Here is a 14,021-nt window from a genome sequence, read left to right as displayed (position 1 = left end):
CTGTTGATTTGCAGCATGCTTCCGCTCTTCCAAACCCCAAGAGAGACCCCAAGTCTCAAAATGACAAGACACATATGAACACAGGGTGTAGTGTAGTTCCTAGTTTCCCACTAGGCCCTGCGCATTGGAATAACATAAACAGTAGTATCGACGTGGAACTGCGGATATTCCAGGCCTCCACTGACTATGCTAAACTTAATTGGGTTGTGTTACCAACTAGCTCAGAGGTCACTGGAAACTTTCTTCTCTGCATGGGAAGTGATCAGCTTCCTTGGCACAGACAAGAAGGGATTCAGTTTTCCAACAACCGTGCAACATGACAACTTTGCTCCTCAGATCAAGAGTCAATCTCTAGGGTCGTGTGAAACAATAGACATGTATTTCACTCAGTCAGTCTAGTGCAGTTTACTTTCACGAGATGTAGAGAATAGAGAGACGGGCGTTTGTCAATAAAGGGTTAACATTTATTGAACAGTCTTTCTTCTCGTACAAGAGAAATGTATTGCCACAATTGCAATAATTGTTATTATAAAAAGTACGTACAGTAAGATAAGTATTGCGAGATAGAACTGTAAAAGCATTGATATGGTTTCTTAGCCATACAATGGTTTAAAAGTAATAAAACATTTATACAGTCATATATACATTAGGCTAACATACTCAACTGGTGCTTCTAACTAAGCCTACCCCAGTGTGCCTGACCTAAGCCTAACACGTGAAAGGGGAGCAAGTAAGTAGCTTTAAGTTAAGTTGGTTTTGCCAAGGTTTGTTTCAAGAATTCTCGTCTAAGGGTTTAGTCAACACCATACCTCTGAATAGAATGATGGAGGATTGGTATCTCCTTCAGGGGTCTCTCTCGATATCCCAGTCACCTGCGAGGGTAAACCGGAAACGCTGTAGCTGGATTTCTCTGCACGAGAAAGGCAGCGGCTGCTCTTCAGCGCGTCGAGGAAGGAGGGGGGACAGCGTCCGCGGGCAGCTGGAATCTGCTGGATGTCTTCGCAGGGGGACGACTGTTCAGCTCCTTAAGCGTACTGCACCATAGTTTGCGCTGTAGCGGCGATAATGGTATCAGCAGCTTCACCACCACAGGATAGCAGGCTGCAGCGACAGAGTGGTAGATTTACCAACACGGGGTCATGCAGGCAGCTGGCATCAGCAACAGTAGCTCTCCATTGCTTAAGGCAACGTTGGTAATATTTATACCTGACAGGTGCCGGGTTTGACGCAAGTTTGCTGGACATAAGACGTCAATTAAAGATGTCACTAGGAAGTGATAGTTATCAGTTGCTCATTAGAGTTCCATTACTAATCAAAACATAGCAAGCGGGGATTTCCAGGTTTGCTAAGTTTTTATCTTGTTGAAGAACTCGGAGTGTTATCTAGGAATATCAGATAGTGACTGCTGCTCTGTCATTGCACTAATTGGTCGCAAAGGAAGTGGCAGAGGGAACTATGCTGAAATGTGGCTCTGTTCGTGTGAGGCCAGAGATGACTTTTCAGAAAATCGCACTTGAACGGTTATGTCAATATAGGGAATAAATGGATTTATAGCCGAATAGGGGCATAAGGTCACAGTATCGATCAGGAACCTAGATAAACACGCAACACCCACTCCACGGGTTAATGTCCATCAAAATTACTAAAACTAAGCAATTCGATGCATGTGTAACATTGCCCACCCCAAAATACATAAATGCATTCGAAATAGGCGTACTTGTAATACATGGAATATAGGTACTGTACGTTTTTTAAAGCATAGTAATCATTCAAGAATTATTGCATATGAAATCAATGAACGATTATGCAAAAGGAATTACACATGAAGTATCTCTGACAGAAGAAAAAGCGAGATAAATCATCACATAAAAATGCATTGTAATAACATGTGTGCTAGAGGCTGGTGTAATGTTGTTATGTCTCTAGATGTGTTTAGAAATAGTGTGAAGCTTCTGTTCTCTAAGAATAGTTTTTACGTTAAGCAAAGAATTGTTCGTGCCAAAAAAAGGTCAATATTTAGAAAAAAATTGTCCAATTCAAAGAAAATATATTTCCAAAGCTCTTGGCAGTTTTTGTTGATCAAAACTGAAGGCCGAATTCAGAGTTCATGGGAACACTGTGTGTCGGAAAGCTTCTAAAAAGTTATTGTTTCTCTATGGGTGAGAACATCGTATCAGACAGGCTCTCAAAGAATTGGTCTACAAATTCAGGTGATAGTTCAACCAAATTAGATAGTGCTGTAACTTGGCAGGTGTGAGAGTGATTGCTGTCATCGAAGGCAGGACCAGCAATGCTCACAGAATGTTGTACCTGGATGATGTTGCTTTTGTCACTCGCTCCACTGTTACCACTTGGCTGTAGTACAGGATTTTCCACGAATGCCGTCATCAGGATTGGTAGCCGCTGGGGACAACACAATGCGTGAGCCGTTATTGGACTGAGCAAAGTATCGACGTCCATTGGTACTGCTGATGGAAGTGAAAGACAGATGTCCAACACGCATTCATCTCCGCGAAGCATACACCGTAGCACAGGTAAAATGCAATTTTGCCATATCGGTCTGAATGAAAGGAACCAGGTCATGTTTAGATCTCTCAGCCTGGCCAATCCAAGGACGTTAGTTATCCTGTCCCGGTAGCGCATTGCTAGGATTGTCTCTTCCATTCCCATGGGAGCTATGTCTGAGCCGAGGCTTGCCATAACGTAGCAGGAGGGTCAAAAATAGAATCCCTGCGACGAGTCCCAAAAATAATGGTATGCCGCCAAAAATGGAGTGCACAAAATTAGGAAAGATTCCCAAAATTGCCTGGAAGGGTGTTAGCAGTCCCGTAAAGACTGTCTTAAATATGCCTGGGATGCTTGTTGCACTAGACATGTTAAGGAGTTGGCTGAACATTTCTACGAAATGCACGGGGCAATTTGTTGATAAAAGGTCATGAACTTCAGTAGCTGTCCTTGCAACTAGAAGATCATACGTCTCTTTAGATGACGTTATAGGCACTGTTGTCTGTAAAAGTACAGATTTCATTTTGCTTAATGTATCAATTCGTATAGAATAGAGATTCAGACGAGGCCAGAGGGGAGTCACTATGTCTGGAGGCCCACTCGGAAACAATGCTTGCATACAGCATTTGACCATGGATGTTACTTCTACTAGATAACTTTTCCCTGGCGCGAGGCCACAACATCTGTGATCCGTTCTAAGAATGTAACTCCCGTTCGAAAGTTGCATAAAGAAGGGCTCTATCTGAGTTGCAGGTGTGACTAGCTGGTGGCATGAAAGGTGGTTTGAATTTCCATCACATGCTCCGTGTAAATTAATACCCTGACACAAAAGTATACCGCTTAGTGAATGTTTACAGTTCTCACCACTAAGAAATACATTTTTGTCACTGTCACTATAGCAAGAATGAGTGTATGGTAATTTCCATATAGATTTTACATACCCGTTACCCAATTGTTCATACTGGCCAGCAGGTATGTACTCAAGGCACTTTTTAAATCGGAAAGTTGTTATCGGAATTGTGATTCGAGAAGGCAGGCATAATCACTTCTTCGCCACGAGGGCACTCCCTGACAAACTCCGGGGGCCAATCTTTTTCAGCTAACAGAATATCATAGCCTTTTGAGAGCTTATCCCAAAATAGACCCTTAATTTTCCTAGTCTTATCACCCTCCATACGCAATGTTATTTCGTATATTTTATGGGGCTCGCTAAGTCTGGTGTCGGCAGTTTCAACCTGAATGTATTCATTCGTGTCCACTGTCTCCAGATGACTCATCAAGATCTTGCGTGCTATACTGATTTCTGCTGCACTGTCCAACATTGTCAATGCCCACTCCCCGTTTTTCAACTGTGTCCTCAGTATTCTCGGCATGGTTGATTACTCTAATACTGGCTACCTTCTTTTTCTGAAATTGAGATTTTTTATTTTGAGCAGGTTCCTTGTCTTTGGACTTGGTGTGCTCTCCTGGTTCTGACCGTCCTCTTCTTTCCGAATTCTGTGGAAGAGATCGAGAGGGACGTGTATCAATACTTTGATATCTATCAGGTTTTTTCAGATTATCCCTATTTCTAAGGTTATATCTTTTCTCAGAGGGCTCCCTCTGGGGAGACTGGCGTTCTCGAGTCGGAGTTCTTTCCCTCCGTCGAGGAGACCTTCCTCTGGACTGGAAAACTTTTTCCTTGGGAGTGGATTGTTTATTTCCATCCCAGTTCTTTTTAGGAGTGTTTAAATTATTTTTAATAAATAATTTTTCAGGATTTTCGAGCAGTTGGGGCTTTACCGGTTTCCCACCCAAGCTGTCTCTACCTAATTCTTCATAGCATTTTTCTATGATTTTTGCAAGCTCAACAGGATCTTTTATATCTGTTTCCTTCAACTTCTGGCGGATCGCCACAGATGCTGCTTCTCCTTTTACGTTGGCTAATATTATAGCCGAGACCTGCTTGAAGTCTTTCAGTAATTTCATACCTAGATTTAAAGCGGGCTCTGGACCGAATTCATTTTGAATCTGTTTTAGCACTTCTGGTATTACCGCCATAGACGGAACACCGTGTGTTTTTGTGTAGATGGAAGCAAAGACTGTACCCCAAGTGTCGCAGTCCTCCACGTGTGGTGCGATTCCCATAGGAAGGCAGATGGTCAAGATTCTGTGTTTCTCAATAGGGGTAGTATCAGGAAATACTGCCTCTATTTGAGTGATTTTCTGTGCTAACCAGAAAGGAATGTGTTCCCGTTTTATGGGTGTTTTACCAAGACATGACTGTATGTTCTGTGGTGTAATTTTATTTGTGTTCCCCTGATGAGGGGTCAGCTGTGGTACATTAACAGCTGGCTGGACTGTTGCAGTCCGCATTACATATTGGACTAATTGCCTATGTATTTTAATTAGTGTTTTGAGCTGTACTAACAGTTCTTCCTTAGACATTCTTACAATGTCAGGATGTGGTGTGTAGCTGGCTAGAACCGTCCACGTTGCTCCTGGTCTACCTAGTGGACCGAGCCTGGTTATGTGATCATTGTGTTTTAGGGCGCCATTAAACCAGAGCAGGTGCTCTTGAAATTTAAGTGGAATTTCAATCTCCTCGAAAGGAGCGTACTCTTCCGGAGGTTTCTCTATTTTGTAATAGTGAAACTCTTTTGTTATAGCGTTTACCGCTGGAAAGTTTATCCATGAATAGAATACCTCTGTCTGCCGATACTCGTGAGCCTCTATCACGAAAATTACTGTACCACCTTGTGGTGTCAGTCCGTTATCTATAAGTTTTAAAGTTATAGATCTTCTTAAGTGGACCGGGATGATTATTGCATCCGGGTCTGTGTGTTCGGGACCTTGCTGAGTCGCATCTACTGCGGCCCCAGAGGTTCCGTTATTCTCTGGCATTGTAAAAATGCAAGGTTTGCAGAGTAGGTCTCCAAGGAGACAAAGATTAGGTGCACAATATTTTGGAACACTGTATCCTTCAACGTTGAATAAACCAGAGCTTTACATAGGAATCTCTTCCTACTAAGGTCGGGCGGATTTTAACCTTTCACCCACTCCAGACGTCTATTGGAGTATTTACGGGAGAAAGGGGTCTGTGAAATATGCACGACTGAGTTACTCTATAAGTCTTGCGTTAGTTTATCGCCTTACCAAACGTTGGGCGCCATGTAGTGTAGTTCCTAGTTTCCCACTAGGCCCTGCGCATTGGAATAACATAAACAGTAGTATCGACGTGGAACTGCGGATATTCCAGGCCTCCACTGACTATGCTAAACTTAATTGGGTTGTGTTACCAACTAGCTCAGAGGTCACTGGAAACTTTCTTCTCTGCATGGGAAGTGATCAGCTTCCTTGGCACAGACAAGAAGGGATTCAGTTTTCCAACAACCGTGCAACATGACAACTTTGCTCCTCAGATCAAGAGTCAATCTCTAGGGTCGTGTGAAACAATAGACATGTATTTCACTCAGTCAGTCTAGTGCAGTTTACTTTCACGAGATGTAGAGAATAGAGAGACGGGCGTTTGTCAATAAAGGGTTAACATTTATTGAACAGTCTTTCTTCTCGTACAAGAGAAATGTATTGCCACAATTGCAATAATTGTTATTATAAAAAGTACGTACAGTAAGATAAGTATTGCGAGATAGAACTGTAAAAGCATTGATATGGTTTCTTAGCCATACAATGGTTTAAAAGTAATAAAACATTTATACAGTCATATATACATTAGGCTAACATACTCAACTGGTGCTTCTAACTAAGCCTACCCCAGTGTGCCTGACCTAAGCCTAACACGTGAAAGGGGAGCAAGTAAGTAGCTTTAAGTTAAGTTGGTTTTGCCAAGGTTTGTTTCAAGAATTCTTGTCTAAGGGTTTAGTCGATAAAAACCATACCTCTGAATAGAATGATGGAGGATTGGTATCTCCTTCAGGGGTCTCTCTCGATATCCCAGTCACCTGCGAGGGTAAACCGGAAACGCTGTAGCTGGATTTCTCTGCACGAGAAAGGCAGCGGCTGCTCTTCAGCGCGTCGAGGAAGGAGGGGGGACAGCGTCCGCGGGCAGCTGGAATCTGCTGGATGTCTTCGCAGGGGGACGACTGTTCAGCTCCTTAAGCGTACTGCACCATAGTTCGCGCTGTAGCGGCGATAATGGTATCAGCAGCTTCACCACCACAGGATAGCAGGCTGCAGCGACAGAGTGCTAGATTTACCAACACGGGGTCATGCAGGCAGCTGGCATCAGCAACAGTAGCTCTCCATTGCTTAAGGCAACGTTGGTAATATTTATACCTGACAGGTGCCGGGTTTGACGCAAGTTTGCTGGACATAAGACGTCAATTAAAGATGTCACTAGGAAGTGATAGTTATCAGTTGCTCATTAGAGTTCCATTACTAATCAAAACATAGCAAGCGGGGATTTCCATGTTTGCTAAGTTTTTATCTTGTTGAAGAACTCGGAGTGTTATCTAGGAATATCAGATAGTGACTGCTGCTCTGTCATTGCACTAATTGGTCGCAAAGGAAGTGGCAGAGGGAACTATGCTGAAATGTGGCTCTGTTCGTGTGAGGCCAGAGATGACTTTTCAGAAAATCGCACTTGAACGGTTATGCCAATATAGGGAATAAATGGATTTATAGCCGAATAGGGGCATAAGGTCACAGTATCGATCAGGAACCTAGATAAACACGCAACAAGGGTACAATGATATTTACTCTCATCGGCACGTCTGCACAGAGAAAATCCCTTATTCTCACAGGCCAAGCAGTAAACAGTGACCAAAAGTCTCATAATGACAGAGCACAGAGATATGCATTCTGAGCTGATCTGCATCTTGACTGTTGCTGAGTGTTTTAATTGGTCACAGAATTGGTCTGAAATTCACAAGTTACTCATTGATGCATGTTATTTGTTCCTCCTCAGGTTTTGCAGATATTCCCACGGGTCCCGCCTGCCCTTACGTGCTTCGACGGGGTCTCCTCGGCAGTGCTATAGCAGCCATTCCAAAGCGGTCAGCAGAGGCCAGCCCACCTGCTTCTTCTGATGGTAGCAGTGTGTGACGGAGCACAAGTGTGGCAGCATAGGTAAGTCTGCACTTGCTGGAACGGGTCCCAGTTTACTGACAGCAGAAATGCAGGGCCGACCAAAAGTAATGTCATTGTGCAGTTGCATGTCATGATTAGCTAAATAAAGGCACGTGGGACAAAAGCCTTTAGTAGGGTATTTGGCCAAAAGTTTTCAATAGCTTGCAATGATGTTGGTCCTTAGCACTAAAGTCAGCTCTACTCAGCAGTTTACCTTTGTGTATTTGATAGAGCCTTCTAGCTGTAGATTCCTTACCGTAGAATAATCCCCAGGCATCAGACTGGATCAGGAATGATTTCGAGCAGTACCTCTCCGCGCCGGTAGATGGTGTCATTCTGCTCCGCATCCATGCCGAAAGTGACATGGGTGGTGGGTTTATAGGTGCCACCCCAGTGCAATGACATCTGTTCTTTTTTTTCTGTGCCAGTTACCGCAGATCCAGAGAGAGCTACCACCGGTCAATTTTTGACCTACTTTTTAGGTCTCAATACGACGAACGCGCTAAGCGCGTTCTCGCAGCGAGAACTATAGTCGGCGTCTCAGCCGAATAAACGACGAGGGGAGACATGACCTGGTCGTGCGCCCAGCATTCTCAATGGGAAAGGCATTTTCAGAGTCGGATTACGACGCGCGCTTTAGGATTGGGTCGCGCTCGTGAGCTTCTACCATAGACAGCTCACGTGACGTCGCGCGGCCCAATCCCAAGGCACGCGTCGGAATCGGCTCTCACAGTCCCGCCCCTTCTCGCGGGACCGGCACTCGCACTGCACGTCTTGTTTATTTAGCAAGCTGAAAAAAAAGTCTTCCCAAGAGCTGGGCTGCGCATAGGCATTCCAAGTCGCCTTCACTCCCCCCTCCTCGTATGTCAAGCAAAGGTTGAGTGTGTCTTCTGTTCCTCTCTTCCCTCTACCCCCACCCCACTCTCAAGCCGTGAAAAATCAGCAATACTGTTTTTCTATAGGAAACCCCGCTTTCCCTTCTTCCTTCCTGTGCCAGTCAATGCTAGGCAACACGCTGCATGTCAAGATGCCACAGCCCGCCCTCAAGAGGTTTGTTTGGCCTTGTGCTCCTCCCGTGGCGGCCCCCGCACTGCCTGTTTTAAACTTCTTTCACACTGCTTTGCAAAGTACATCAGTCCAGGCTGGCAGCACCCGCCTCCTATTCCACTACTTTCAAGTACTGAAACCCACACAGATCTGCCAAGACACCCCAGGCCTGGCCTGCAGCACCCCCTTAGGTTCCAGCACTGATATCTTCATGCAGCTCTGCCAAGGCACCTCAATATAGATCAGCAGGCGCCCATGCATTCCTAGAACTGCTATTCCCACATAGCTCTGACGAAGCGCCTCATTTTTTGCCCACTAGCACCTTCTGTGGGTGCAGGAATGAACCCCCTCCTGCCCCCACCCACCCCACCGCCCCCCTCCAACCCCCACAGCTCTGTTACGGCACCTGAAGCTGCACACCGCTCTTCACACCCACTATCCCCATAAGACACCTCGATATTGAACTGCTGCCTCTTTGTGTTACTGTTGCCCCCATACAGCTCCACCAAGGCACACCAGACATGACCTGCAGCAACCGCTCAATATCCTGAATTGCAATCCCCACGCTCTGCCAAGGCATCTCGATCCTGACCTGTAAAACACATGCAATCCCACCTCTCCTGTCTCCCTACAGCTCTGGTGCTCCACTACAGCTCTGACAAGGCACCTCATTCTATCTCACATTTCCTGCAGCTGTCGAAATCTCAGCCTAACCAACAGCTCGGCAACTCTTTCTCAGATCCAGGAAATGGCTCTGACCGCCCCAGAGAGGCAGCTGCAGAGGCCGGGCAGTCTTAGGCCCCAGCCCCTGTGTCTGTCCGTGGGTGGAAGGCGGAGCCCCAGGGCAGAGGGCCCGCAGCTCGTGGCAGCTGTGCTTACAGGCGGCTACGAACATATATTTAATGTGGCTATTGCTCAAGCTTTGCGTGTGCATATGTGCACTGTACTGTGCAGAGAGGGAGAGGGAGAGAGACGGAGCGAAAGAGGGAGAAGGGAGAGAAAGAGAGGGAGACAGAGGGAGGGAGGGAGGTGTAATGTCATACCAGTGAATTAACTGGTACGTACTGATTTAAATCTAAGAATGTGCACGCGGGGGGGGGGATTTAGAAGTTGGTACCCGTGGTGCAGGCTTTTTGGTGTGGTCCCGGGATCAAGTGGGCCACGCGCAATAAATAGCGGGCTGGGCAGGCGGGGTCAGCGAAAGCACCTGCGCTAGAACCCCAGACCAGTAAGCCCAGAGTCTCCATGTCACCCTTTCTACAAGGCTTAGCAGTATGCAAAGATAAAACACAATTGATTGATTGATCGAATACCTGCACCCTGGTCGGCACTCCTTATGCCCCAGAGTCGCCGACACAACATTGGCGACGAGGGAGTGTTGCTGCTGGGGTTCTCTGTGGGCCCCCAGCGATGAGAGACTGTGTGCAGCGGCCACACGCTCCTTCGAGGTGAGAGTGGTGCTCGTGCCGCATGTGACGACGGGATTGCTCCCTTGGGCCTTTTGCGAGCCCTACCCCAGCTTGATGCAGTGGTGCTGCATGCATACCCCCGAGGTGCTGGTAGGCTCGAGTCACAGCGGCTGATCTGCTTCCCCCTTAGGCAATGAGAGCAGGCCCTGCTTTAGGTCAGAGGTGTGCAAAATTTAAGGGCTGCCCTCAACAGCTCGTCAAAATTAAGCGCAGGCGGAGAACTCCGCTCCACCACCGGAGGGTGCTGAGAGATTTCCCTACTAAGCGCTCCACTGAGAACGCATAGCACTCAAACTTCAGAGGTCTCCAGGGTCGGTGCACCATCTCCCTGATGAAAAATTGTAGTCCAAAATCACATCCTAATATTGACAAGAGTACACAATGCAAGTGAGTTCTAACACTGACAAAACCGCCCATTGTTATAGCGCTCAACGCCCTCTTGGCGCTTGATTAATGCATGTCATTCGCGCGCGCTGGTATGTGCCTTGCAGTGATCTCAGAAGGATGCTTGCACCCATTTAAATAGTTGTTTGTGTTCCATTGACCCCCCACTTTATTTCCACCTCCCCATTAGCCACCCTTTCCATCTCCTCTGCTCTCTCCTTCCCTGCTTTACCACCCCCAATTGTTTGCCCGTACCACCTCCTCCTGCTGCCCTGCTCCACTGTCATAATACCTCCTAAAAACTGCTCCTCTCCTCTCATCTCCGCTCTCCTCTTCTCCTTCTCCCTCTCCTCCTCCTTCTCCTCCTCCCTTTTCCCTCCCCTTCCTCCTCCATCTTCTTCTGCCTCTTCTCTTCTACCCCGCTGCTACCATGCCCTCTCCACTCCTGACCCATTTCTGCTCTTCACTGTCCTCTCCCCTGGTAAATTGCCCCTAAGATCCCTCCCCATCTGCCCCGATGTTGCTATGTCCTCAGATTCCTCTTCTCCTGACTTGATCTCATGTTCTCCCCCCTGTCCTGCTCCACTGATGCACTGCTCCCTCCTCTCCTCCTCCTCCCTTACACCTCCCCTTCCTCCCCTATCTTCTTCTGCCTCTTCTATTCTACCCCACTGCTACCATGCCTTCTCCACTCCTGCCCCATTTCTGCTCTTCACTGTCCTCTACCCTGGTAAACTGCCCTTAAGATCCCTCCCCATCTGCCCCGATGTTGCTATGTCCTCAGATCCCTCTTCTCCTGACCTGCTCTCCTGTTCTTCCCGTCCTACTGCACTGATGCACTGCTCCCTCCTCTCCTTCTGCCTGATTATTTTCTCTCTCCCTCTCTCACTAACTCACTCTCTCACTAACTAACTTACCTCCACCACCACCACATCCACCAACACTACGTCCACCACCACTACGTCCACCACCACTACGTCCACCACCACCATGTCCACCACCACTACCACCACCACCTCTACCATCACTATGACCAACACCACGTCTACCACCACCACATCCACCACCACCACATCCACCACCACCACATCCACCAACTCCACGTCTACCACCACCACCACATCCACCACCACCACGTCCACAACCACCACATCCACCACCACCACTACGTCCACCACCACTACGTCCACCAGCACCATTTCCACCACCACATCCACCACCACACCCACCTCCACCACCACCACACCCACCTCTACCACCACCACCCCCACCTCCACCACCACCACCCCCACCTCCACCACCACCACGTCCACCACCACGTCCACCACGAGGCCATCTCACTCTATCTATCTATCGCCCTAACTCTATCTATCTATCGCCCTCACTCTATCTATCTGTCACCCTCACTCTACCTATTGCCCTCACACTACCTATTGCCCTCACTCTATCTTTCGCCCTCACTCTATCTATCTATCGCCCTCACTCTATCTATTGCCCTCACTCTATTCTTCTATCGCCCTCACTCTATCTATCTATTGCCCTCACTCTATCTATCGCCCTCACTCTATCTATCTATCGCCCTCAGTCTATCTATCGCCCTCACTCTATCGCCCCTCACTCTATCTATCTATCGACCTCACTCTATCTATCTCCTTCACTCTATCTATCTATCGCCCCTCTCTCTATCTATCTATCACACTCACTCTATCTATCACCCTCACTCTATCTATCGCCCTCACTCTATCTATCTATCGCCCTCACTCTATCTATCTATCGGCCTCACTCTATCGTTCGTTCGTTCAACTTTATTTCGGCTATCTTTTAGCCATAAAAGCAACATTATAAAAACATTTTACAGACAATATCCAAGTGAGCAGGCAACAATGAGTTGGAACAGAAATAAATATACAATTAATCCATATTTACATTTTTCGCCCTAAAACCTACAATTTAAGTACATAAATACAGTAAAATTTAATTTAATAGCCAGAATAAAAATTAAATCTTTTAAAACATACTATATACAAATGTGCAAAGATGGCGGACACTAGAATCAGGTTAATTAAATTATAGCTACAAACCAAGCTTCTTCCTAATCAGGTACACATTAAAAAGAAACCTGCTTGTGCAGAACACTACCATTTGTGAAGTGTCAGACTTGAATATACGTTCAGCCTTTTTAAAGGACCTAACGCCCATATTTTTACATAAAGATCTAATCCATCAAGCCCTAGGGGACTTATATACTGAGCAAAAGAAAAGTAAATGAACATCATCTTCCTTCACCATTTGCGAGCAAAGAGTACACAAATCAGTATCCTTAGTGCCCTCCCCCCCCCACTTGCAGGTATATGCTTTTGTCTGTAGGACCCCATATCTAAATTGTAGATATAAGGATTTCGCCAAAGGAGGACCTACCTCGTTCATAAAGGGTTCGAAGGAAGCACTATCCTTAACAGACAAGAACGTCTGGGTCAGCGTACCAATAGATGAACTTTGCAGTATATCATTGTTAATATAGGACCAAAAGGTGGACTTTAGAAGCTTTTTGCTATGAGGTGTCAATCTCAAGGGCTCTTCCCAGTAATGGGATAGCCCTAGCCTAATACACCACGATGAGATGTGTTTTAGCCACGCAATATTCTTATACTTGTCAATCTGCATGATTTCTAACAGGCCACTTCTATAATTAATCAATTCTGAAGTGGTCCATATCCTGACCCAATACAATAACGGCCTTAAAGTTGCTTGATGATCAGTACGTTTAATAGCAATATCCAAAAACACTGGTACTAGGGGAGTTCTAGACAGTATTTTAAGTAGGCTGCAAATACATTTATTTTCATCCCGTTCAAAGTTCTTCCTGCTGGATGACCCCCAAATCTCAGCCCCATATAGTGCCGCTGATTGGGCCTTAGCTTTAAAAACTTCCAATGCTGGTGTAATAGCCTTGGAGTGGCTCCCTCCATGAATTTTTAGTATGGACATCGAGTTCTGTTTAAGAGATATTCAGCTTTTTTCCAGGTGCCCCTTCCAAGACAAATTACTATCCAGCGTAATACCCAGATAGTTGAAGCTCCCCACGTACTCCAGTTTTTGGTTATTTAAGGCCAAGTTCTTTTGAAATGATTTTTGCGGGTTTATGGACATATATTTAGTTTTAGATGAGTTGATTTCTAGTCCCTTTTCCACACAATAACTATAGAAAGAGTTCACCAAATTTTGGAGTCCCTTAGGAGTTTGTGAAATAAGGATAGTGTCATCAGCGAATAATAAGGCTGAGATCACTTCGCCCCCCAGTTTTGGTGAATCATGGCTACAATTCCCCAGGTATGCAGGTATGTCATTAATATACAGTGAGAAGAGCATAGGCGCCAATACGCAGCCTTGACGTACGCCCCGTCTCACAGGTATGGCTTTAGTTACTTCCCCTCCCTTCCCCCCATCTTACTTTGGCGAAATTCCAAGTGTGGAGTCTAATTAATTCTGCGAGTAGTTCGCCTGGGACACCCATGTTTTTTAATGTGTCCCACAAAAGGGTACGAGGGA

General features: G+C 46.2%; 1 protein-coding gene across 3 annotated transcripts in view; it reads left to right on the top strand.

Moving 5' to 3' along the window:
• Positions 1-14,021, top strand: part of LOC147691857 (uncharacterized) — a 496,690-nt gene that overhangs the window by 441,013 nt on the left and 41,656 nt on the right. For all 3 annotated transcript variants that reach the window (XM_086938132.1, XM_086938131.1, XM_086938133.1), the window contains exon 15: positions 7,412-7,572. In XM_086938132.1, the coding sequence (XP_086794258.1) occupies positions 7,412-7,548 (137 nt within the window). In that variant the 3' untranslated portion in view covers positions 7,549-7,572. The remainder of the gene's footprint in view (positions 1-7,411; positions 7,573-14,021) is intronic.

Source organism: Lissotriton vulgaris, chromosome 9, assembly GCF_964263255.1.
Source record: "Lissotriton vulgaris chromosome 9, aLisVul1.2, whole genome shotgun sequence".
NCBI lineage: Eukaryota > Metazoa > Chordata > Amphibia > Caudata > Salamandridae > Lissotriton > Lissotriton vulgaris.
The sequence above is the reverse complement of the archived record's forward strand: the minus strand, read 5'-3'. Positions and strand labels throughout refer to the sequence as shown.